Source organism: Myxine glutinosa, chromosome 1 (assembly GCF_964187855.1).
Source record: "Myxine glutinosa chromosome 1, kmMyxGlut1.1, whole genome shotgun sequence".
Classification (NCBI taxonomy): domain Eukaryota; kingdom Metazoa; phylum Chordata; class Myxini; order Myxiniformes; family Myxinidae; genus Myxine; species Myxine glutinosa.
The window spans coordinates 410,336,462-410,361,166 of NC_136261.1; the positions used below are offsets into that span (position 1 = coordinate 410,336,462).

Below are 24,705 nucleotides of genomic sequence, written 5' to 3' on the forward strand. Positions count from 1 at the left end.
CATTTGTTTTCCTTAAAAATATATTTAAAATAAATACAATAGTACATAAATTAACAATAAAATAAGCTAAAAAAAACAATTTAAAATACAATAAAAAGCACAGTAAAAATATATAAATATGTACGTACAGTATACTGTACGTACGCACAACCGGGGGGATCGGAAAGGGGCAATAGCGCCACCACAAACGACACCATGGAATTGCAGCTGGCCCGGTTTTTTAAACCATTGATATTAAAATACAAAGTAGCCTATAACCACCAGGATTTTATGCTGATTCCGAATCTGTGTCTAAAACTTTTCTCCGATGTGTAGTTCTTGAGTTATAAGCGGACATCCAGACAGACACACACACAGACACTCCTCCTTTATATATAGAGATATATATATATATATATATGCAGCAATACCCCGTTTTACGCCATCTCGACCTATGTCAAATCTGACTTTACGCTACTCTTCTAGAGTAAATTTCAGTTCAGCGAAAGTCATTATGTGCGACTTTACGTCACTCCTACATCATAATAGGACGTGAAAAAAATTAATTTTTCCTTTAAAATATATTTAAAATAAATAAAATAGCACATCAATTAACAATAAAAGAAGCTAAAAAACAATTTGAAATACAATAAAAAGCACATTTAAAATATTTAAAAATGGACCTACAGTATACTGTACGTACGCGTAGATGCTGGTTCTCATTCAAAACAAAGGCGACGCCATATGCATTTTGTCCTGTGCTGCGGTCACGTGCTTGCTTTGCCTTTCACTGGTATTTTTGTGATTATTCATTTACTGTGTAAAGGTTCCTTTACTGTGTAAAACAACCAACGTAACGTGGCAAGGGCGAAACATGACGACGATGCCGGCTCGGTCGACCGTCCGTGGCAGACGTCACGTCACCGTGCAGAGTGTGCAATGCCCGCGACGAGGTCAGGCCACATGGCCCATGGTCCATGTGAAACGAACGACCGTGTCAAGCCTCGAGCCAGGGTGCCTCATCGGGCACCTCGCCGGCATCCGGCGTCGACGAACCGATCGACGTGTGCATGTGCACATGTGCATGGATTTGCAAATGCCTGCCTGTACATCGTCGTTTCTGCGTATATCGCATCGTCCAAAAAAAAGAAGCACGCAACTTCGGCCGCTCGAGGAAAGACGGGGCACGCCTACGACTCGGAGGCCAGCGTCGATCCCCAGGGCGGCCGGGTTCACGGAACCCTGAGCTCGTTCGTTCGTCACAGACGACACGACACGACCACCGGTGAAACTGTTGGGTAAAGCACGCCGTGGTGAAGCGTGCCGCGGAGCCACTCGGCACACAAAGCCCGCTCACGGTCGACACGTCCGTGCCGGTCACCCCGTTCGAGAAGTCCCCACCGATAGAAAACAACGGAGGGACTCCCAACGGGGAGCGGCAAAGATTCAGGGCGAAGCCGCAGCCTCCTCCAGTTATTTACTCTAGTTTTATGGTGTTTGTCTTCATTTTAAGGCATTTTTAAGACATTACGCCCAGTTTACGTCAAAAACCGAGTTACGTCATGGCTTATGGAACCAATTAATGACGTAGGCCGGGGGGTATTGCTGTATATATATATGTATATGTATATATATATATATATATATATATATATATATATATATATATATATATATATATATATATATATATATATATATATATATATATATACACATACATACATATATACACAGTATGTACACGTAAAGCAGCCTGCCATATAATGTACATACTTGTCTGCTGTCTACATATGTCCTTGTAATCCATGTTGAGGTTCACTCATTAATGCCTTTGGTCATCTACGTGAGTGTTGTACGACAATCCTCCATGAGCCGTATATTAATTGATCTGTATTTATAAACGCAAGTTGTCTGTGTGTGTCCAGTTTTTGTGTGTCCGCGTTTTATTCAGAGATGGCTGAACGGATCTTCATCAAACTTTCAGAGGTTCATCAGTGAGTGCCTGGGAGTGTTTTAGGCCAAATTTTATTTTTATTTTGAAAAACTAGTTCGTTTTTTTGGAGTTAAAAGAATATATATATCGCTTGATAGTGCCGAAGCCTTTTTAAATTAATGACAGTTATATACAAGTACACATTCACATAAATAAATACAAAACAATTACCAGACATTTGAATAAAACAATTCTGGAAGTGTACGATTTTGGTAGTTCGGCTTCTTCTTCTTCCTGATCGGCATCACACTTGACTCAAACGTGAGCCACATTTGCTCAGAAACGTGAGCCACTCCCCTTCCTCTCCTGCCTCCCCACTCCCCTCCACTCCCCTCCCCTTGCCCCCCCCTCTCCCCTCCCCTTCCCCCCTCCCCCCCTCCCCTTACCCCCCTCCCCCTCCCCCCTCCCCCCCTCCCTTTCCCCCCCCTCCCCCTCCCCTTCCCCCCCCTACCCACCCTTCCCACCTCCTTCCCTCCTCCCCTCCCATTCCCCCCATCCCCTCCTGCCCCCTCCCCCACCCCTCTCCTCCCCCACCCCCTCTCCTCCCCCACCCCTCTCCTCCCCTGCCCCCCACCCCTCTCCTCCCCTGCCCCCCACCCCTCTCCTCCCCTGCCCCCCACCCCTCCCCTCCCCTGCCCCCCCATCCCTCCCCTCCCCTCCCTTCCCCCCCCCCCCCTCCGCCCCTCCCCTGCCCAGCAACGCCGGGTACTTCTGCTTGTGTTAAAATAAATACAATCGGTGTACATGGAGTCCTAGACCATTTATCTAGACCTAGATCATTTATTCATGACTTCCGGGTTCGGTTGCGAGAGGACGCTGGCGTTGCATATTCGCCGCTTCTCCGACTGGATGGATGTACAGGGTCTGCTTCTACTTTTCTGACCTGACATCTCACACCTGTCCTGCCTTTTCACACCCGCACGTGCCGCGTGTTCTCCGGCTGGATAACGGAATCTGCTTTTGATGGTACGGAATACGGAATCGAAAGGCCCGCTCCCGTTGTTTGTGGCCGTGGCCTTGTTTGCCGGTGGCCTTGTGGTCTTGGTGGCCTTGTGGCCTTGTTTGCCGCTGTGGTCTTGATTAGCGGCTGCAGTCGTTTGCCGCTGCGTTTGCCGCTGCGTTTGCCGCTTTGCCTCCTCGACCTTGGCCTCGTACTCGTCCCTTCGCTCCTGCCTGGCATGGCTCTGAAGTACTCCGCCGCAAGGCTTCTTCTGCTCAATACCCGCTCCACCCCATCATGCATCTCTGCCATCAAATCAAATGGACTCCTCCGACGACCCAGGTACATTCACCGTGGCTCCGGTCGCAAGTTTGTTTATTTGCAATCAGGTCACTCCATCCCCGTCCTCTGGTCGGCTCAGCGCACTCTCACTCTTCGTCCCAGCGCACCTGGTCACAGCAACCCACACGATCGCACCTCTTGCCTACGAACCCTGGCTAAATCACCTGAATTCATCCCTGCTGTTCAAAACAACATCAAGCTCACCCTGTTCAACACCCGGTCCCTCAACAATAAATGCCTCATCCTGAACGAATACATCCTGGATAACAAACTGGACTTTCTCTGTCTCACCGAAACCTGGCAACAACCTCTGGACTACTACACACTCAACCTCACCACACCCAATGGATATTCCTACGTCAATAAACCACGCTCGGAGGGCCGAGGTGGTGGAATTGCCGTTATCCACCGTCAAGACATCAAGACCAACCTCATCTCCATCTCATCTGCTCCATCATTTGAACACCTGGCTTTAAAACTCTCTGGTCACACGCAGTCAGTCATGGCTGTCGTCTACCGCCCTCCCAAACCACACCCATCATTCCTGTCTGACTTCTCCTACTTTCTGACCCAGCTATGTTCCCTCTCCCCCTCAATCCTCCTCCTTGGTGATTTCAATATCCACATGGACTCCACTGACTCCACAATAACCACTGACTTCACTGATTTACTCACCTGCTTTAACCTCACTCAACATGTCGACTTTCCTACCCATATCCGTGGTCACATTTTGGACCTTGTCTGCTCCACTGGATTAAATTTGCACCATCTCTATGGCTCCGACCTCACCCTCTCTGACCACTTAGCCATCACTCTGACCATCAACATCCCCGCCCCAACACCAAGGCATTATCGCACAATCAACTTCCGTAAGCTAAACGCTCTTTCACCTACCTCATTCTCATCCACACTCTCTGAAAAAATGTCCACTTCTCCCTTCATTGACCTCCACACCCCTTCCGACCTCACTGACTACTACAACCACACTCTCTCCTCCTGCCTTGACCAGCTTGCGCCTGTAAAAACCAAAACAGTTTCTTTCACCCATTCTGCTCCCTGGTTTACCCCTGAACTCCACCTGATGAAAACTCGTGCTCGCCAACTTGAAAGACTCCGCAATAAAACGGGTCTCACAGTTCACTCCCAAGCCTACAAGGACCACATACAACACTACAAAGATGCCCTCTCCCGCGCCCGCTCTGCCTACTACTCTCAAATTATCCACTCTGGCTCCGGAAACCCAAAAGCACTCTTCTCGACAATAAACAAACTCCTCCGCCCCCTGAACACCACCACCCAGTCATTCACAGTAGACAACTGCATCTCCTTCCTCTCTTTCTTCCAACGCAAAATTGACAACATCTACAACAGCTTGACCACCGCCGCACCCGCTCCCCCTCCAACCACCTGCCCCCCCTTGTCCTGCCATCCCCTGTCTCGGTTCTCCCCAATCTCTCCTACTGACCTCTCTGAACTCCTCATAGGAATGAAAACTGCCACCTGCACTCTTGACCCCATCCCCTCCAGCTTTGTCAAAGCCTCCCTCCCTGCTCTCTCTCCACTTATCATTGCAACAATAAACTCCTCCCTGTCTACAGGCATCGTCCCACCTTCCCTCAAAATTGCTGCTGTTACCCCCATTCTAAAAAAACTGGTCTAAACCCTGACACCCTAAACAACTTCAGACCCATCTCCAACCTACCCTTTCTGTCAAAAGTTTTGGAACGCGCTGTAGCCACTCAACTCAAACATCATCTCTCTGCCAATAACTTGTATGAAACATTCCAATCCGGATTCCGCTCCAACCACAGTACTGAAACTGCTCTCCTCAAAATCACCAACGACCTTCTCCTCTCCTCTGACGCTGGCAACCTCAACATTCTCGTCCTCCTCGACCTCAGCGCTGCCTTTGACACCATCGATCACACTATCCTCCTCACCCGACTTGAATCCACATTTAACGTCACCGGCACTGCCCTCTCTTGGATTAAATCATACCTCTCTGACAGATGCCAGTTCATCTCCATCAATAACTGCAAATCCCCCACTGCTCCCCTCCCCCAAGGTGTCCCCCAAGGTTCAGTTCTTGGCCCCCTCCTCTTCATCCTTTACCTGTCCCCGCTCGGTCACTTAATCCGCCGTCATGGTCTCCAATTCCACTGCTTCGCCGATGACATCCAGCTTTTCATCTCCACCAAGTCCGTCTCCACCGACACCCACTCTATCCTGACAAACTGCATCACTGAAATAAAATCCTGGCTTCAAAACAACTTCCTCAAGCTTAACTGTGATAAATCTGAAATAATCATCATTGGCCCAAAAACGCTCACAAAATCCACCCATAACTTTGCCCTCAACATCGACGGTATCCCAGTATCCACCTCCCCTCACATCCGGAATCTTGGCGTCATCTTTGACCAAACCCTTTCCTTCGACAAATACACTAAACAGATCACAAAGTCAGCCTTCTTTCACCTGAAAAACATTGCCCGTCTCCGCTCATCCCTCTCCTCCACGGCTGCAGAAACCCTCATCCACGCCTTCATCACCTCCCGTCTGGACTACTGCAATAGCCTCCTCTATGGTTCACCCTCAAAAATCACCAATAAACTCCAATACATTCAGAACTCCGCTGCCCGTCTACTCACTCATTCCCGGACCCGTGACCACATCACCCCCATCCTTTACAAGCTTCACTGGCTCCCCATCCCCCAGAGAATCCAGTACAAAATCCTCCTCTTGACATACAAAGCCCTCCATAACCTGGCCCCATCCTACCTGGCTGACCTCCTCTCCAGACACACTCCCACCCGCAACCTCCGCTCTGCTGGTACCAACCTCCTGACCCCCTCCATCCGGACCAAATTCAGATCCTGGGGGGACAGGGCCTTCTCCATCGCTGCTCCCACCCTCTGGAACTCACTACCTCACACCATCAGAGACTCCTCCTCACTCACCACATTCAAAACATCACTAAAGACCCACCTGTTCAACGCTGCATTCAACATTCAACCCACAGCATTTAACCCCTGACTATCTCTTCTCCTTCTCCCTCCTTTTGCTTTAAATATTTCCCTATTGATTCTTGTCTTGTCTTTTTGATTCTTGTCTTATATATATGCCGTATATCGCTGCTGTTTGTTTTCTTGATTCTTGTCTTTTTGCAATTGTTGTTTTCATGTATTGTTATGCATTATGTTTTCCACTCTGTCAAAGCGCCTTTGGGCTTCTGGAAAAGCGCTATACAAAATAAATGAATTATTATTATTATTATTATTATTATCTATTCTTTTGAAATAAACCCAGAATAACCCAGAAGGCTTTATAATTTTAAACTTCATACTAAAAAAAAATGACGATTCTTCCTCTGCTTGAATGGTCTTCACAGATAATTTGAAGGAACTGACGAGGAGATCCTCGTGCTCAAAGTGCTCTCGAAGTTTCACCACCATGGCCGCCATGCAGCTGCACATGGAGAGGCACCGGCCGGTGTCCAGCGATAAAAAGTACAAATGCAACGACTGTATCTACAGCACCGACCGTAAGTCGAGCTTCGTGAACCACGAGAGGACTCACACTCTCGAGAAACCGTACATTTGCAGCGTCTGCGACAAACGGTTCAGTCAGTTCTCTCATCGTCGTCACCACATGCTCATTCACACCAAAGATCGCCCGTACATGTGCATAGCGTGTTCCAAGACGTTTACTCAGCTATCGGGTCTTCAACAACACATCCGTGTCCACACGGGGGAGCGCCCTTATAAGTGCACCACGTGCGGTAAGTCGTTCTCCGTGTTAACCACCTGTCAGCGACACATGAGGATCCATAGCCAGGAGCGCCCGTACACATGCACGGTGTGCTCGAAGGCGTTCTCTCGTCTGTCGGATCTTCAACAGCACACCCGGATCCACACCGGGGAGCGCCCGTACTCGTGCACCGAGTGTGGTAAAACGTTTTCGGTCTTGTCAAACTGTCACCGACACATGAAGACCCACACCCAAGAGCGGCCGTTCATGTGCACTGTGTGCGAAAAGGCGTTTACTCGCCCGACGGATCTTCGGCAGCACGCCCGGGTCCACACCGGGGAGCGTCCGTACACATGCAATGTGTGTGGGAAAACGTTCAGCCAATCGTCAAACTGTAAGAAGCATTTGGCCACTCACATGCGAGTGCCACCGAGTCTTTGAAATGGTGTATTATTGTCTATTTTTCCTTGTACTGAATGCTTCCACTGCCACGTGTTGCACGCAACCTTTCCATGATGGTGTTGTTGTTGCTTTTAATTGTTCTAATTTTCTCTTTCCTCGTATACTTTTTCCATTACTTCTTACTTTATATAATACGAGCCGAAAGCACCCGGCGTTGCCCGGGTTCTTTTTGAATGAATTTACTACTATAATTTAGCTTTTACACACAGCCGTAGAAGATTGACTTCTATAATTCAGCTCAGCTTTTAATTGCGAAATGGGCCCAGCCTGGCCGAGGCAGCCTTGACCGGCCTCGCCACCTAGCCTATAACCTTCCCGGGGCCCGTCCCGACATTTTTAGTTCTTTTTGAATGAATTTACTACTATAATTCAGTTTTTACTTGTGGCCGTAGAAGATTGACTACTATAATTCAGCTCTGCTTTTAATTGCGAAATGGGCCCAGCCCGGCCGAGGCGGCCTCGACCGGCCTCGCCACCTAGCCGATAACCTTCCCGGGGCCCGTCCCGACATTTTTTGTTTTCGAGGTTTCCTCCTATCTTTCACCATTCAGGAGATTAGCGTGTGCAAACAAACAAACGAACAAAAACTTTATTTTGTATATATAGATTTAAAAAATAAAATAATAGTCATTATACTATATCTAGCCTGGTGACCATCTTGGACCAGGCATCATACTAGCCTGGTGTTGGCTTAGCGGTTAGGGTGCGGCTTGGGATCCTTGGATCCTGGGTTTGAATCCCGGTCGATCGCTGAATCAACGTCGGGGGGGGGGGGGGGGGGGTCGACTCAACCTGCCATCCTTCCGAGGTCGGCAAATTGAGTACCAATTCACTGGTAATTCACTGTGTCGCAAGAGGCGACTAACAGGGTTGGCGGCAGGAAGGGCTTGCGGCCATAAAACATTGCCTCAAAAAGGGGACCATGGTGCCCGAAAAAGGCTCTGCGGGGAAAAATGGCCTCTTAAAGTGGTTTTCTTTTATACTATAATGGAGTTATGACATATGTGTGTATGTATGTATGTATCATCTACCCCTCTGAGAGGAAGCGGAAACTTTCAGGGTTTCATGAGGACACCCTGAAGATTTTCCCCTGTAAATGTCGTTTGATTCTATCAAGTTTTGAAAAATTTTTGGGAGTTATCAAGGCAGCGTTCTGGTGCCTATACACTGCCCAAACTAAGGAATGTGTCAGAATTTGTTGCACTCTTGGAACAAGATCATCCATATGGCAGATGCTCTGCTCGTACACAATAAACAGGCCTAGGCTCATGACGGAGTTACAACGATAAAGGGCACCAGGTTCTCAAACTACGACACGGTGTGGGAGGAGGACTGGGCATTGGCTTACATGAGGAGGAAATGAATAGCACAAACTTTCAAAATGTTGGGTGAAGTCCAACGTCATATCATACCCATGAATAGCAGCACATGGGAGAAGTCCACCCTTGGGCAACCCCTTAGGTTTGTCCAGATAGCTCAGATGGCAGAGCACTGGTACGCTTCACCAGAGGACCTGGGTTCGATTCCTGGTCTCTGTGTGTGTGTGCGTTACATCCACAGCCGCTACTCACTTGTACTACCAGGAACTCGACAGCTCTCATCCACGGATATTTCTCGTATTTCTGTGAGTCCCATTTGCATTCAGGAACACAACAATTATTATGCTTAACCACCTATAAATTGCCACTCTTTAGTCTAAAATCTAAAATGCTGAAAATTATGTTTAAAAGGTGATTTGAATCACAGATTTTGCATCAGCAACGGCAGGTTTAAAAAGTACCTGTCAAGCAGAACCGAGTCAATGAAAACGCACAGCGCACGCCCAAAATCCTCGTTTAGCATTCATATGTAATTTCCAAATTCCTGTATTGAAGACAACTTGGAAATTCCAGGCTGAATGGCATACGATATCAAAGGCCTGAGAGCTATTTGGAGGGATTACCCTAACCTTTTGCTTGTGATTTAGGGCATCCATCCAATGCTGTGTCATATTGGGTAACATATCCATTGCCTTGGTGGAATGGCCAGTTCAGTGGCCAAACTGGTTGCCAGAGAGTAGCGAGTTAGGGAAGAGAGAAAGAGTGCTTGATGTTGGCTGCAATGATGGACTCCATTACACTGCTTATGACAGGAAGAAGGTGGATGGGTCTGTAGTTGAAGGGATCCATCTTATAACCTTTCTTATAGATAGGCGTGAAGTTTGCAACTTTCCAAGATGGAGGAGTTGCCCATTCAAGAAGGACCTGTGGAAGAGAGAGAGAGGAGACAGGGTGTGGAAGGACAGAGGCAGAGTTCCTGAGGATTAGAGCACTCGTGGCATCTGGACTAGTTCCAAACTTGTCTCAAGCTGCGGAGAAGTCCACATTTTGTAAGGAATATTCTGTAAAAGTGGAAAGGCTGGGTACAGTGATGTATGGACTTAGGACGATGGCCTTTTGAGTGAAGACAGAGTTCAAGAAATTTGCATTTTTTCCCCAAACAGTGTAGAGCATGATGGCTATCTTTGGGAGGGAAGGAATGGAAGCAGGATGTGTACCAGGAACTCACCAGCTCCCCGAGGCTTTGGAGGGTGACGAAAGGCCGGATGATTAGGATCGCAGATATTGGGCAGTGGGCACTGGCTACGCATGGTGTAGGTACACAACACAATTGTTCTGAGCCGTGTGGAGATAAGTTCCTTTTCAACTTTTTATTTTTTGTTTAACTTTCCATTTCCTGTCGGATACAATCCATGTCAAGCCAAGCGTGTCCATTGGACTGAGAGTGATGTCACGTTAAAGTATCAAATGAAATGTATCGTATATCCTGTCGAATGTTAATCCTTTTTGAAATTAAAAGCAGATTTCATCTGAATGAATGACCTCATCATTCCAGGATTATCTTCTTGACCTATAAACCAGGAATTGGGGGAAACTCGTAACGAGATTCAATGCACCAGCTGTACCAGGCAAATGGTCACTGGTTTGCCATTGCTCCTCTCTCTCTTTCCTTATCCTCCTTTCCCATCTTTATCCTGTCCCCAAATCATTTTCCAGGAAGCCCCTCCTCGAGATGGTTCCAAGTCTGGAAGCCGCTAGACAGAACCCAAAAACTCATGATTCCCACAGGCTTTAAAATCTACGCGACAAACACTATGCAATCCAAAATAATTTGGAGTTCCTTCCACAGGAGCCTGGTGTTGGCTTGGCGGTTCGGGTGCTCGCTTGGGATCCGAGGGTCGTGAGTTTGAATCCCTGTCGATCGTTGAATTAACACCAGGGGGGTTGACTCAACCTGTCATCCTTCCGAGGTCGGCAAATTGAGTACCAGCTTGCTGGGATGAATGATCCATTCGGGTATCCTGCGTCGGAGTGACGGGTCGTCCAGGATTGTGCCCAACAGCCAAGGAAACTGCTTCGAGAGGCAAATGTATCGCCCCGGTGCAAAAAGGAATGGTCATTCATCATCATTCCACAGGAAATCATGTGTGTACCAGCATAAAGCAGTGTACAGAACATCAATACACCACCACTTAAAATAATTCCCAGAGGATTTGTGACGTGTTAACATCTCGGTGAACTCAGCATCCGTGCTTTGAGACATTGCATCAAGGCCTTGAACGAACTTGACTTTGCTGCATTTTAGAACGAGAGAGCTCATGCAACACCTTACTCCACTCAGTCTTGAGAATAGAATGCCTCACCTCACTCAGTCTTGAGAATAGAACACCTTTGCTCACCTCACTTGGTCTTGAGAATAGAACACCTTACCTCACTCAGTCTTGAGAATAGAACACCTTACCTCACCTCACTCAGTCTTGAGAATAGAACACCTTACCTCACTCAGTCTTGAGAATAGAACACCTTACCTCACCTCACTCAGTCTTGAGAATAGAACACCTTACCTCACTCAGTCTTGAGAATAGAACACCTTCCCTCACCTCACTTGGTCTTGAGAATAGAACACCTTACCTCACCTCACTTGGTCTTGAGAATAGAACACCTTACCTCACCTCACTTGGTCTTGAGAATAGAACACCTTACCTCACTCAGTCTTGAGAATAGAACACCTTACCTCACTCAATCTTGAGAATAGAACACCTTACCTCACTCAGTCTTGAGAATAGAATTCCTCACCTCACTCAGTCTTGAGAATAGAACACCTTACCTCACTCCGTCTTGAGAATAGAACACCTTACCTCACCTCACTTAGTCTTGAGAATAGAACACCTTTGCTCACCTCACTTAGTCTTGAGAATAGAACACCTTACCTCACTCCGTCTTGAGAATAGAACACCTTACCTCACCTCACTCAGTCTTGAGAATAGAACACCTTTGCTCACCTCACTTAGTCTTGAGAATAGAACACCTTCCCTCACCTCACTTGGTCTTGAGAATAGAACACCTTACCTCACCTCACTTGGTCTTGAGAATAGAACACCTTACCTCACCTCACTTGGTCTTGAGAATAGAACACCTTGCCTCACTCAGTCTTGAGAATGGAACACCTTACTCCACTCAGTCTTGAGAATAGAATTCCTCACCTCACTCAGTCTTGAGAATAGAACACCTTACCTCACTCAGTCTTGAGAATAGAACACCTTCCCTCACCTCACTTGGTCTTAAGAATAGAACACCTTACCTCACCTCACTTGGTCTTGAGAATAGAACACCTTACCTCACCTCACTTGGTCTTGAGAATAGAACACCTTACCTCACTCAGTCTTGAGAATAGAACACCTTACCTCACTCAATCTTGAGAATAGAACACCTTACCTCACTCAGTCTTGAGAATAGAATTCCTCACCTCACTCAGTCTTGAGAATAGAACACCTTACCTCACTCCGTCTTGAGAATAGAACACCTTACCTCACCTCACTTAGTCTTGAGAATAGAACACCTTTGCTCACCTCACTTAGTCTTGAGAATAGAACACCTTACCTCACTCCGTCTTGAGAATAGAACACCTTACCTCACCTCACTCAGTCTTGAGAATAGAACACCTTTGCTCACCTCACTTAGTCTTGAGAATAGAACACCTTCCCTCACCTCACTTGGTCTTGAGAATAGAACACCTTACCTCACCTCACTTGGTCTTGAGAATAGAACACCTTACCTCACCTCACTTGGTCTTGAGAATAGAACACCTTGCCTCACTCAGTCTTGAGAATGGAACACCTTACTCCACTCAGTCTTGAGAATAGAATGCCTCACCTCACTCAGTCTTGAGAATAGAACACCTTTGCTCACCTCACTTAGTCTTGAGAATAGAACACCTTACCTCACTCAGTCTTGAGAATAGAACACCTTACCTCACTCAGTCTTGAGAATAGAACACCTTACCTCACTCAGTCTTGAGAATAGAACACTTTACCCCACTCAGTCTTGAGAATAGAACACCTTACCTCACTCAGTCTTGAGAATAGAACACCTTACCTCACTCAGTCTTGAGAATAGAACACCTTACCTCACCTCACTTGGTCTTGAGAATAGAACACCTTACCTCACCTCACTTGGTCTTGAGAATAGAACACTTTACCTCACTCAGTCCTGAGAATAGAACACCTTTCCTCACCTCACTCAGTCTTGAGAATAGAACACCTTTCCTCACCTCACTTAGTCTTGAGAATAGAACACCTTACCTCACTCGGTCTTGAGAATAGAACATCTTACCTCACTCAGTCTTGAGAATAGAACACCTTTCCTCACTCAGTCTTGAGAATAGAACACCTTTCCTCAATCAGTCTTGAGAATAGAACACCTTTCCTCAATCAGTCTTGAGAATAGAACACCTTTCCTCACTCAGTCTTGAGAATAGAACGCCTTACCTCGCTCAGTTTTGAGAATAGAACACGTTACCTCAATCAGTCTTGAGAATAGAACACCTTTCCTCACTCAGTCTTGAGAATAGAACACCTTTCCTCAATCAGTCTTGAGAATAGAACACCTTTCCTCAATCAGTCTTGAGAAAAGAACACCTTCCTCACTCAGTCTTGAGAAAGAACACCTTTCCTCACTCAGTCTTGAGAATAGAACACCTTACCTCACTCAGTCCTGATAATAAGGACACAGGAAGACTCTTTTAAACTCTTGCTTTGTTTTTTGTCGCCATTTCGGTTTATTCATTAATTTGGGCAACTCCAAACCTTCTGCCAACTCCTCTTGGAGAAAATGACGACTTGGAACAATCTTTGATCAAAAGATGCACCAAGCAAACAGCGCTGAGGTGCCCGCCATATTTGTGAGAATGCAGAATCTCAATCAGTTATGCTGCCCTCAGGACATGACAGCATTAATGCTGATTTTCATAGCATTTCTCATAGTTATTCTGCCCTCAGGGAATTAATACTTTTCCAAGTTCCGTACTGCTAAACGAAAGGTTCGCGAAATTTGTGTTTTACAGTATTCAAGTGCTGTATATAACTTGATTGAAATAAAATGAAGATTTTAAAGGTTGTAGAAAATTCCGGAAGTTTGCCGCCATTGATGCAGCGTCTTTTACACCACCTTATTTAACATGTTCCATTCGTTCTTCATGCCTGTCGTTTGTGTCCTTTATGACGTCCTTAAAAAGTGAGTTTCTGTTTGGAATGATTTTCAAATTTGTTTTACTGACAGAGTAAAAAAATATTATCTCTGCACGTGTGCGATCGGGACGCATTCAGAGCCAGAGTACTGATAAACTGCAGGTTTCTTTTCCAATTTGTGTTCAAAATATAAGATTCAATCAAATTGTGCTGTTCCTCGATCACGTGGAGCTGTCCTTCAAACAATAAATATAAGTGGCGTTAAAACATGTGACTCGTCAACTTAGCTCGGGCTTTGAGAAAGAAAGATTGAGAAAACGAAAATTGGGGAAAGGAAACGACACGATGTTGAGAGAGATGCAATCTTAAGGGATACATACATACATACATATATGTATGTATGTATGTATGTATGTGAGCAGGAAAAGAAGGGAAAGGTTTGGGAAGTGATCGGAATAATGCCTTCTGACACTCAAGCTTTTGGGTATCACTGTCTGCCATGATCTTTACTGGGAAAACCACATTTCCAAGATGGCCTCCAAAGCCAGTCCTCGACTGCATCCTCCATCATGCGAAGTTCTTTCTGGGCATGCCAGAGCTCCACACCACATGAAAAGCTTTCATCCGCAGCTCAATGGAATACTGCTCCCCCCTCTGGGCCGGTGCTCCTGCCTCACACCTAGCCCATCTTCACGCTGTTGAAACCAAAGCGTTCAGAATCATTGGAACCTCCCGCGATGAAGCTAACTCCAAGGGCCTTTCACTCACTCACCGCAATATTCCTACAGGACACACAAGATCTGCCAGCAACCCTCTTTGGTGAAACTGCCAAAATCAAGACTCTCTGCTCACCTTCACTCCTCCATTCCTCTTTTCTCCCGCCTCTGGAACAAACTCCCTCACTCTCTTCAATCCCACTCCTCCCTCCAGGTCTTTAAAACAGCTGTTCAGCACCATCTCTTATCTTCCCCCATCCAAAACCTTGATGTTTTCTACCCCCGTTAATTCACCCCAGATCCGCCTCTTTCAATCCTTTAATTCTTAATTCCTGAAATTGCTAGTCGTGTTCATTTGCTTTCTACTGTGTACCCCTCCCTCCGCCCCCAGCCCTCCCTCCTCCCCCAGTCCTCCCACCTCCCCCAGTCCTCCCACCTCCCCCAGCCCTCTCCCTTCCACAGATCTACTGATGTCCTTGTTCTCTTCTGTTGTTGTTCTTGTGTGCTGTCCTCTCCCTCCCCCTCTTGTCTCCTGCTCCCTTCTTTGTATGTTTTATGTGTCTGTGCATGTTTTCATGTTCAATGTGTTAGCTCTTACCCGCATCGTGACACTGTATCCAAAAAAAAATGTTTGAGTTTCCCTTTGATTTTAAAATATGTAAATATTCTTGAGCTCTGGTTTATTGGGGGATTTCAGGTACCGGATTATCTGGTAGAAGGACAAATGGCCCAGACTGTTGCGGTTTAATTGACTCGGGATTCTGAACGTCACGGACGTCTTTCCTTCCACGCTAAAACCCTTCTTTTCCTCCCTATATATAGGTACGACATTACCTTACTTCCACACCTCTGGGAGACTTCTGTCATTCATTAGCGTAATGAAAATGACTTGGGATGGTTTGCAAATGTCCCGGATATCTGCAAGATAACCAGATGTAGTATGGGGGTCGACAAAACCTTAAAGATTCTACGGAGGAATATTTATGGAAAATGCTCTTCTAATTAAAGCCGAAGTTGATCTCCAAATCCGTGCTTTTGTTGGCACCTTTTGTAATACTTGCTGCTGTTACACAAAGCCATGGCGGTGTAGTTCGTGATAGAGTACGGCGGTGGTGGCCTCGCTTCGTTGTTTTGAGCGATAAACTTTACATAGTGAGATCCAAACGGAGAAAACAAAACGATAACCATCCTACCTTCTACGTTCCCGCCTTATCAACAACCAAAACACGGGATCCGGTAAATTGACCTGGGATGCAAAGCACGGTCTTGCTTCGGTCTTCAACCAAACGTGGGGTTTTGTAACCTCCGGGACCCGGGTAGGGGTTACTGAGGGACCATGGACACGAAGAGAGCTCGGCGCGGCCTCGGTCCGGTCCCGCCATGGCTGAAGATCCCGGGTTTATCGGAGGAGTCTCTCCGAGCAGCGGTTACGGGTCTGGGGGTCGAGATCCTCGGAGGTCTCTGTGCCCGCGCCGATCCCGCCCCGGTGAGGGTTCGATTCCGTGCTTTGGCCGCAAGAAAGCTCACCTGCACCATGTACGCCGAGCTCTGTCGGTACATGGAGCCGTGCCGTGCGGGGCAAGGATCGGAACGGACCTTCATACCGGGACGTGGAAGAGACGTCGAGGAGAGGGGAGAACCTTCTGGAAGACCCGTTGGAATACCCTCTGGAGGACCTTCTGGAAGACCCGTTGGAGGACACTCTGGAAGACCCATTGGAGGACCTGCCGGAAGACCCTCTGGAGGACCTGCTGGAAGACCCTCTGGAGGACCTGCTGGAGTCCTGCGGATGGACAGTGAAGTTGAGGGCTCGGTTGGTCCGGAAGAGGAGGAAAATGATCCAGAGAAAGGTGAGTCCAGGTAACTGTGAGCAGTATGTATAAAATGTATTCATTGTAAAGAGAATTTGTGATATAAGAGAGATATAGTACAGCGGATAAGCTCTCATCTATCTATAATTCCACTAATCTCTGTGTGTATGTTTGTATGTTTGTATGTTTGTATGTTTGTCTGTGACCGCTGTTTCTCGACAACCACGGGTCCGATATACTTGAAACTTGCCAGGTATATTGCTGGGGACCCGAGGATGTGCCTTTTCAAGGTTTCATATTAATCGGACAAGTAGTTACCGAGCTATGGCGATTTAGCCGTTCGCCGTTCGCTTTGGCGTTGCGAATGGACCAAACCATTTCATGTAAATAGAGGGGGGGGGGGGGGGTTCTGTGGTCGTTGCGAATGGACCAAACCATTTCATGTAAATAGAGGGGGGGGATTGTCACTGTACTCGCAAGCCGTTCGCCGTTCGCTTTGGCGTTGCGAATGGACCAAAACATTTCATGGACCAAACCATTTCATGTAAATAGAGGGGGGGGGGGGGATTGTCACCGTACTCGCACCCACGTACCCACGTACCCACGTACGGGCATTGCACCCACGTACGGGCATGCCCTAGTATTTTAACAAATTGTGCATTTTTTGAGAAAAGCATGAAATTTCTATGATAGTTAGTATATACCATAAAGTTTATTTTCAGATGTGGAGGGAAGTCAGATTTGACCTCTGAGGACCGTGAGAGGTCAAATCCAAAATGGCCGCCAGTCCACCGGGTCTAATGCTCAAACGCGCTTATAGGTGTCATTTCCAACTAAATTGGGGGTGCCCATTCATTTGGTGATACTTTTGAGATCGCCAGAACTCAAGGACATGCATTTAGGTCACGGTCAAGGTCAAATTACATTAAATATCTATTTTTATGATACTGCAGTTGGAACTGCTATTGGAAAAAGTTCATTTGAACTTTTCAAACTTTATTTTTTCAGGTACAGGGATAGGTACAGAACACCCAAAGACCAGAAATGATGAAAAAAAAGTGTTTACACAGCGAGGAATGATGCAATAACCTCTGAAAAAATAACTGTAGTTAACCAAGTATGTCCACCAAAGCTTACATTAAATCAAGTGCAATGATGAAAATTGGCAATGATCTAAATCTAACAGTCTCCAGAACAGAAGCACAGTGCAGTGCACTTGAATGCAGCTTTGGCACACTTGCAGCGTCCAGTGCACCCTTTCTTGCAGCCACAGTCGATGGCACGATTTTGATGCTTCAGGAAGAGTGCTCCAAGGAGGCTGCCACCCAGTTGTCTACTTTGTCCAGCCCCAGTCAGGTGGGTCTGGCATCTCTGGATCCATGACCAATGCCTGGTTCCAACAGTTGGCCTGGTAGCAAGTGTGCTTGATGTGCTGCTTGAGTGCTGCCTGGGTTGGAGGAATGTTCTCTAGAGTTCTACACTTCTGTGTGAAGAGCTGTTTCCTGGCATCATTCACTTCCGTGCTCTCACTGGTTCGGTCGTACATCAGCACCACAAATCGCTCTAGCAGTAACATTGAGCCTTCACTGACCTCACTTGGCATGCCTAGGAGTTCATTGAAAGCATCATTCACCTCTGGGCATCCCCAATTTAGTTGGAAATGACACCTATAATGTTTTTCTACACTATTTGGTTCCAAAACTAAGCGCGTTTGAACAATAGACTCGGTGGACTGGCGGCCATTTTGGATTTGACCTCTCACGGTTCTCAGAGGTCAAATCTGACTTCCCTCCATATGTAAAAAGAAACCTTATGGTATGCACTATGTTAAAAATTTCATGCTTTTCTCATAAAATGCACAATTTTTGTGTTTATCTGCTGCACTAATAAGGATACTTGTTTTTGAGATATCTACAAAATACCGTACGTCTTTACGTGGAACACAATGGTGACGTTAGGGGGGGGGGGGGGGGGGGATGTGTGTGTTTATTCGGTAAGTATGGTGGAATCTTCTTCTTCACACCGCCTTGTCCCCTGCACCTTACACTGCTTCCCTCATTCGCTACCCAGTGTATGTAATTAATAGACAGATCCGCATATGTTCATGTCCAGTGTTTTATTTGCTTCACTCTAAGGAAGACCTAAGCCTGGTGTTGACTTAACGGTCAAGATGGCATAAGATCTTAGGGTCTTGAGTTTGAGCCCCTGTCGTGCCGTTAAATAACACCAGGTGGGTTGACTCCCCTTGTAATAATCAGGATACTTGTTTTTGAGATATCTACAAAATACCGTCCGAAATAATAACGAGAAGACGTCATGCGGAGCACGATACTTGCAAAATCTGCCCCCCACCCCCAAGAAAAATAATTCCATTGATACAGCAAATTGTCCATTTCATCAAGATTAAAATTGACGATCTTGATCAAAGCTCGGATCAACGGGAAGAAAAGTGACGATTTTTCAGATGAAAAATTATGATTTTGGAAGGTTGACCTTGAGTTGACCATTGACCTTTTGACCTCAAAAATACAGACTTGGCATTTAATATGGAATATATATTTTTTCTTGACTTGGGTTTACTTTCTTCACTCAGTATATCAATCTGGTGAGTTTCTTTTACACTTACACTTTGGTGATTTATTTGTTAAAAGAACCATGTCACTGATTGTCTGTCGCAGCAAGAAGTCAACAACAGGATTATATCACAGGTGGCGTGGCAAAATGTACGGACAGGTGCATTTGATGATTGGCTTCACAGTCGGGTATACAAGGGTTGTTGCGTTATGTATTAGTGGAAAACAACTGCTGCACGTCTCCAAAAGTTATTGCCGCTTCCTCTGGAGATGGTCCGTCAACTCGACAATGCTGTTTGTCATGGAGTGGTGGCTTTACGAAATTACGGCATGAAACAGCGTGCTATTGCTCGGCAGTATGGCATCACTCAAGGTCAGGTGTCAAAGATCCTGAAACGACATGCTCAGACGGGTGTCCCTACTCCAATACCGAGGCGAGGACGTCCCCGCAGAACCACAAGGAGGGATGATCGCCAGCTGCACCGGTTAGTCCGCAATGGCCCTACCAAGTCAGCTAATCGGCTTAGGGCTGAGTGGCAGCAACTGACAAATGTGCCTGTATCCAGAAGGCTAGTCAACCAACGACTGGTTCAAGCAGGCTATCGTGCCAGGCGTCCCCTGAGAAAGCCACGCCTGACCAGACAACACCGCCAGCGCCGATTGCAGTGGGCCAGAGAGCACCGTCAATGGCAGCCAGGACACTGGAATCACGTGATCTTCAGTGACGAGTCTAGATTTCTGGTCTATCGTCAAGATGGCCACGTCCGAGTGCGCAGACAAGTGCATGAAGCCTACAACAAAGATTGTATAGTGCCAAGAGTCCAAGCTGGAGGTGGTGGGGTGACCGTTTGGGCTGCTTTTCATGCAGGGGGCAAAACTGACCTGGTTGATCTGAATGGAAACCTGAACCAGTTCAAGTACAGGGCCATTCTGGAAGAAACATTGCTTCCATTTGCTCGTGCAGCTTTTCGAGGAAACTTTGTCTTCCAAGATGACAATGCACGGCCTCATCCTGCTCGCATGATCCAACACTTACTTGCTGACCGTGGTGTAGAGCATATTGCTGACCGTGGTGGCCTGCCATGTCCCCGGATATGAATCCGATAGAGAACTTGTGGGCAGAATTAACGCGTCAAATCGACCACTTGGACCAGCAGCCTGCCTCTGTGCGTGAATTGCAGCAGGCTATTGTCACTGCATGGCAAGCGATTCCTGTCCAAACCCTGGCAAATCTCGTGAACAGCATGCCTCAACGTGTACGTGCTCTCCTGAATGCTCGTGGGGGTTACACAAAGTACTGAACTGTAATTTTACTGTCCGTAATCCCAGTCGTAATTTAACTTTTGTTTTTGTTAAAAAATTTTTTGGCTAATGTGCAAAATAGAGATACTTCTGGAAAACATACAGAAGTTTAACACAGTACTGTCCGTGAATTGAGTTCGATATCAGTTTACATCACTTTCAAGGATCAATTTATTTGTTTTGAAATGTCAAATGTGGTTTTTGTTTCTTTTGAAGGTCACATTAACAAAATCTAGAATAATTTCAACATAATTCCAATGAACTTTTGGTTCTAAGACATCTTGAAAAGTGAGTTCACCCCCACAAAAAAAATATTCCATATTAAATGCCAAGTCTGTAGTTAGTTTCCCTATTCAGTGACTCAATGTGCAAATGCTGTTCAATTTTCAAGTCAATCAGATGAAAATTGAGGATTTTAGAAATGTGACCCATGTTGACTTTTTGGCCTTTGTTGACCTCAAAAATACTTGGTGGTTGAATTCAGTGATGAGATATGCAAGTTCTCTTCAAATTTCAAGTCAATTAGATGAAAATTGAGGATTTTAGAAATTTGGCCTATGTTGACTTTTTGGCCTATGTTGACCTCAAAAATACTTGGTGGTTGAATTCAGTGACCAGATATGCAAGTCCTCTTCAAATTTCAAGTCAATCAGATGAAAATTGAGGATTTTAGAAATTTGGCCTATGTTGACCTTTTGGCTTATGTTGACCTAAAATATAATACGTGGTTGAATTCAGTGACCAGATATGCAAGTCCTCTTCAAATTTCAAGTCAATTGGATGAAAATTGGATTTTAGAAATTTGGCCTATGTTGACCATTTGGCCTATGTTGACCTATTGACCCCAAAAACAATAGACTTCTTGCTTTTAACCAACTCTACCATTTGTTGAAGTTTCGTGAAGATCGGTTGAAAATTGTGACCTGTAGGCCGGTGACAAACAAACAGACAAACAGACAGAACCACAAACACAACCGACCAATATACTTGAAAAATCTTCGATTTTGCAAGTAATAAAAGGAAGATATTTGGTTGTCGGTGAAAGGTTTTGAGGAATCCAGTGATTAAGGAACAAGTTGAGCTTCTATCTGTGAGTGGGACCAAGGCACACCTATGGGAGACTTGTGCACCTGCACCCGGTAGCTGAAAGCTCGGATGAGCGCTATCTTGTGGATCAATTACTTAGCCGGTGGAAACATTTAAAAAAAAGTTTTCCATACACCGGGGCCTGAAAGTTCCTACCCTGGTGAATTTGTATGAAGTACGTTAAAAATGGTTCTGCTTCTTCACCTGATGATAAATGGTCGTTAGTTATCGAGAGGGCATGTTTGAGAGCAGGTGCAAGTCGCTTGTTGAACCTTCTGTTTCGTAAACTTAAGAGAGATTGTTGCTCGGATGCGATGATTTAACTCTGACCTCAGCCAATCAATTAGCTAGCGTACCTAGTGTTGGCTGCTCGAACAGGTGCTGCTAAAATTGCTGAGGTTCCCTCACCTACTACAGTTACTGAACCTGCACTGCAGAGAGTTCTACCTGCTTCACTTCGACAGGACACGGACCATTGCCTCCCTGTTCAGCATGCGCAGTAACGCCACATTTGCTTTTAGGCAGCGCTGTGGAAACTGCGCGTCCACCAGATATGAAGCCAAGGCCACTGACTGCCCCGAACATAGGCAAACCTGCAATAAGGTGAACCACTTTGCCAGGTGATGTCATTCTGCCCCCAGCAGCAGATCCTGCCAAGCAACAACACCCGGCACCGGCCAAAATCCTCACTGAGCTCTCCAGGCCTACTGGCTTGAAGATGCGCTGTCTGCCTACCCTTGCTCCTGGGCACTGGGGCCTAGGTGTCTCTGCTCAATTTCAATACCTACAAGCAGTTCTGTACGCACCTACCACTACAGCGCTCCTCCACTGCTCTGAGTAGTTACGGACAGGCCATATTTGAAGTCTTGGGTTCCTTGCAGCTGCCATTGTGCTACAGTACCAGGTCTCTGCCGGTTTTCCCATTTCATATCATGCGCAAGGGGGCCTACCTCCTGGATCTCAACCTCTCCATGGGGCTCGCCTGCTCTTTGACCGACAACTGTGGCACGGACATCCCTCAGCAGCGACAACGGCCGGCCTGGGCTGCCTCTCCGACTTCATTCACCAGCCAAATGTCGATCCCGCTATCGAGGCCAAAAATGCACTCACCCTGGATCTCCAACCGTGTAGAAGTAAAGAAGACAAGTCAGGAGGACTCTGCATTGTCGTGGATGTGTGCTCCGTGAATACTTCCATCATCCTGGATAAATACACACTTCCGACAACAAAAGAGCTCGCCACCAACTTATACGGCTTCACAATCTTCAGTATACTGGACTTGCGACAAAACGTGTCCACCCCTACATCCTGGTGGTTGACAAGTTGACAACCTGACCTATGCCTCATTCTTCCCCACATCCCTTATTTGTCCAAGTCTCCCTGTATTTTTTCCGAAACCCTGCTGTTGGTGTTCCTTTTGTTCTGCTATGTCCTGATGTATTCTATGTTCTAGCTCCTCCATGAGCCTCAACTTTGCATACAAAAATGGCTACCACAAGGTTCTCCTACACCCTAGCAGCAGAGACCTCACTGCTATCATCACACACACACACACACACACACACACACACACACACACACACACACACACACACACACACACACACACACACACACACTCTGCCATCTTTCGCAGTCGTACTGTGCGCTGTGTGTGCACGAGTGCTTTCTGTGACGCACGAGGGATACCTAGGTATTGTCAGATTTGAAGCTGCAGGGCTGGCACATTGTGTGGTGGCCTTGTATCAACCACGATGTTCAGGTAATAGTCCAGGATTGTGCAGCCTTCCTGCTCAGTGGAAAAACCGGCCACTTATCCCACCACCCCTGCAACCGCTGATCAGACCGTCTTAACCTAGGGAGCACCTGCAGATGATCATCTGTGGGAAAATCCATGGAGTATGCCACCACTAGCGCTACCTCGTGGTCGTCTGAACTCCATTCCAAGTCGCCTGAAGTCTTTCTGGTGGGCTCAGTCACCTCCCAGCCAATAATCAACATCCTGGAGAATAGAATCTCCTGGTGGAGGCTGCCTCAAGTCCGGTATCCCATTATCCTTACAACAGATAATGGGCCACAGTTCATCTCTGCCAAGCTCTCCACTTTCCTCAGCAACAGGGGGATCAAGCACATCCGCACAGCCATCTACCACACGCACATCAACAGGTGAGTTGAGTTTTAATCAAACGCTTAAGAATGGCATACGAGTGCCGCTGGCCCAAGGTGTCGCATATTCCAGTCAGCTCTCCTCCAGACCCTCCTTCACTCCAGAGCGACCCAACACACCACCATCAAGCTTGTTAGCTCACCTGGAACGAAGTTCAGGGGAGCTTATGCAATGGTGCGTTGTCTGTCCGTCAGTCCGTAAACACTTGAACCATTTTTCTCTGAAACCGCTGATGGGATTGCGACCAAATTTGGCACAAATGGTATGTGTTGTGACTAAAGTTTGTTCATGGCATTAAACAAATCCAGGTCTAAAGGGGTTTACAGGGGTCAAAGTGCATCCAGGTTTGACCTCGCCCTCCCCCTCCCTCATCCCCCCCCCCCCCCCCCCAAATAGGAATTTGCTTTTTCCTCTGAAACTACACACACTATTTTGTTAAACTCGACCACAACCTTCACCCCCCATGATGTACCAAAGTTTGCTCACGGTATTAAAAGATCTACCCCTTTAGGGGTCTATGGGGGGGGGGGCAGGGTTGCCCCCCAAAATAGATATTTGCTTTCTTCTCAGAAACTAAACACACAATTTCATTGAATCAAAGTATGTTCGTGGCATTAAGAAAAAATCTGCCCCTTTAGGGGTCTATGGGGGGTGGGGTGGGGGGGGGCAGGGTTGCCCACCAAAATAGGTGTTTGCTTTCTTCTCAGAAACTACACACGCAATTTCAATGAAATTTCACCACAACCTTAATAACCCATGATGTACGAATGTTTGTTCAAGGCATTAGAAAAATTGGGGTCTTAGGAGGTATATGGGGTTGGGGGGAGGGAGAGTTGCCCCCCAAAATAGGTATTTTTTTTGTGTGTTTATTTAAAGTCTTATGATTATGTCAGTATGATTCTACCTGCTGCCCTGTCTTCTAGCAACCATTGAAATTGGTTTAAAATACCTTTAGTCGGTGCAGTATACTGTTTATTCTACCACGTGAGCGCCAGGGGTATTGCCCCTATTTTTTGGTATAGCGTTAGAAGTTACCTTTGAGCATATTAATCCCTGACTATGAGAACCGACTCATTTTT

The 24,705-nt window shown here is 46.5% G+C and overlaps 1 protein-coding gene across 3 annotated transcripts in view; it reads left to right on the top strand.

Moving 5' to 3' along the window:
- The window catches only part of LOC137416472 (uncharacterized), a 47,844-nt gene that overhangs the window by 20,718 nt on the left and 2,421 nt on the right, over nucleotides 1–24,705 (top strand). Inside the window, exon 2 of one of the 3 annotated variants that reach the window (XM_068102074.2) lies at nucleotides 6,646–6,798. In XM_068102074.2, the coding sequence (XP_067958175.2) occupies nucleotides 6,646–6,798 (153 nt within the window). Of the gene's footprint in view, nucleotides 1–6,645; nucleotides 10,320–15,141; nucleotides 16,538–24,705 lie in introns of those variants that run through there. The other 2 variants (XM_068102073.2, XM_068102072.2) reach the window with 2 other exon arrangements.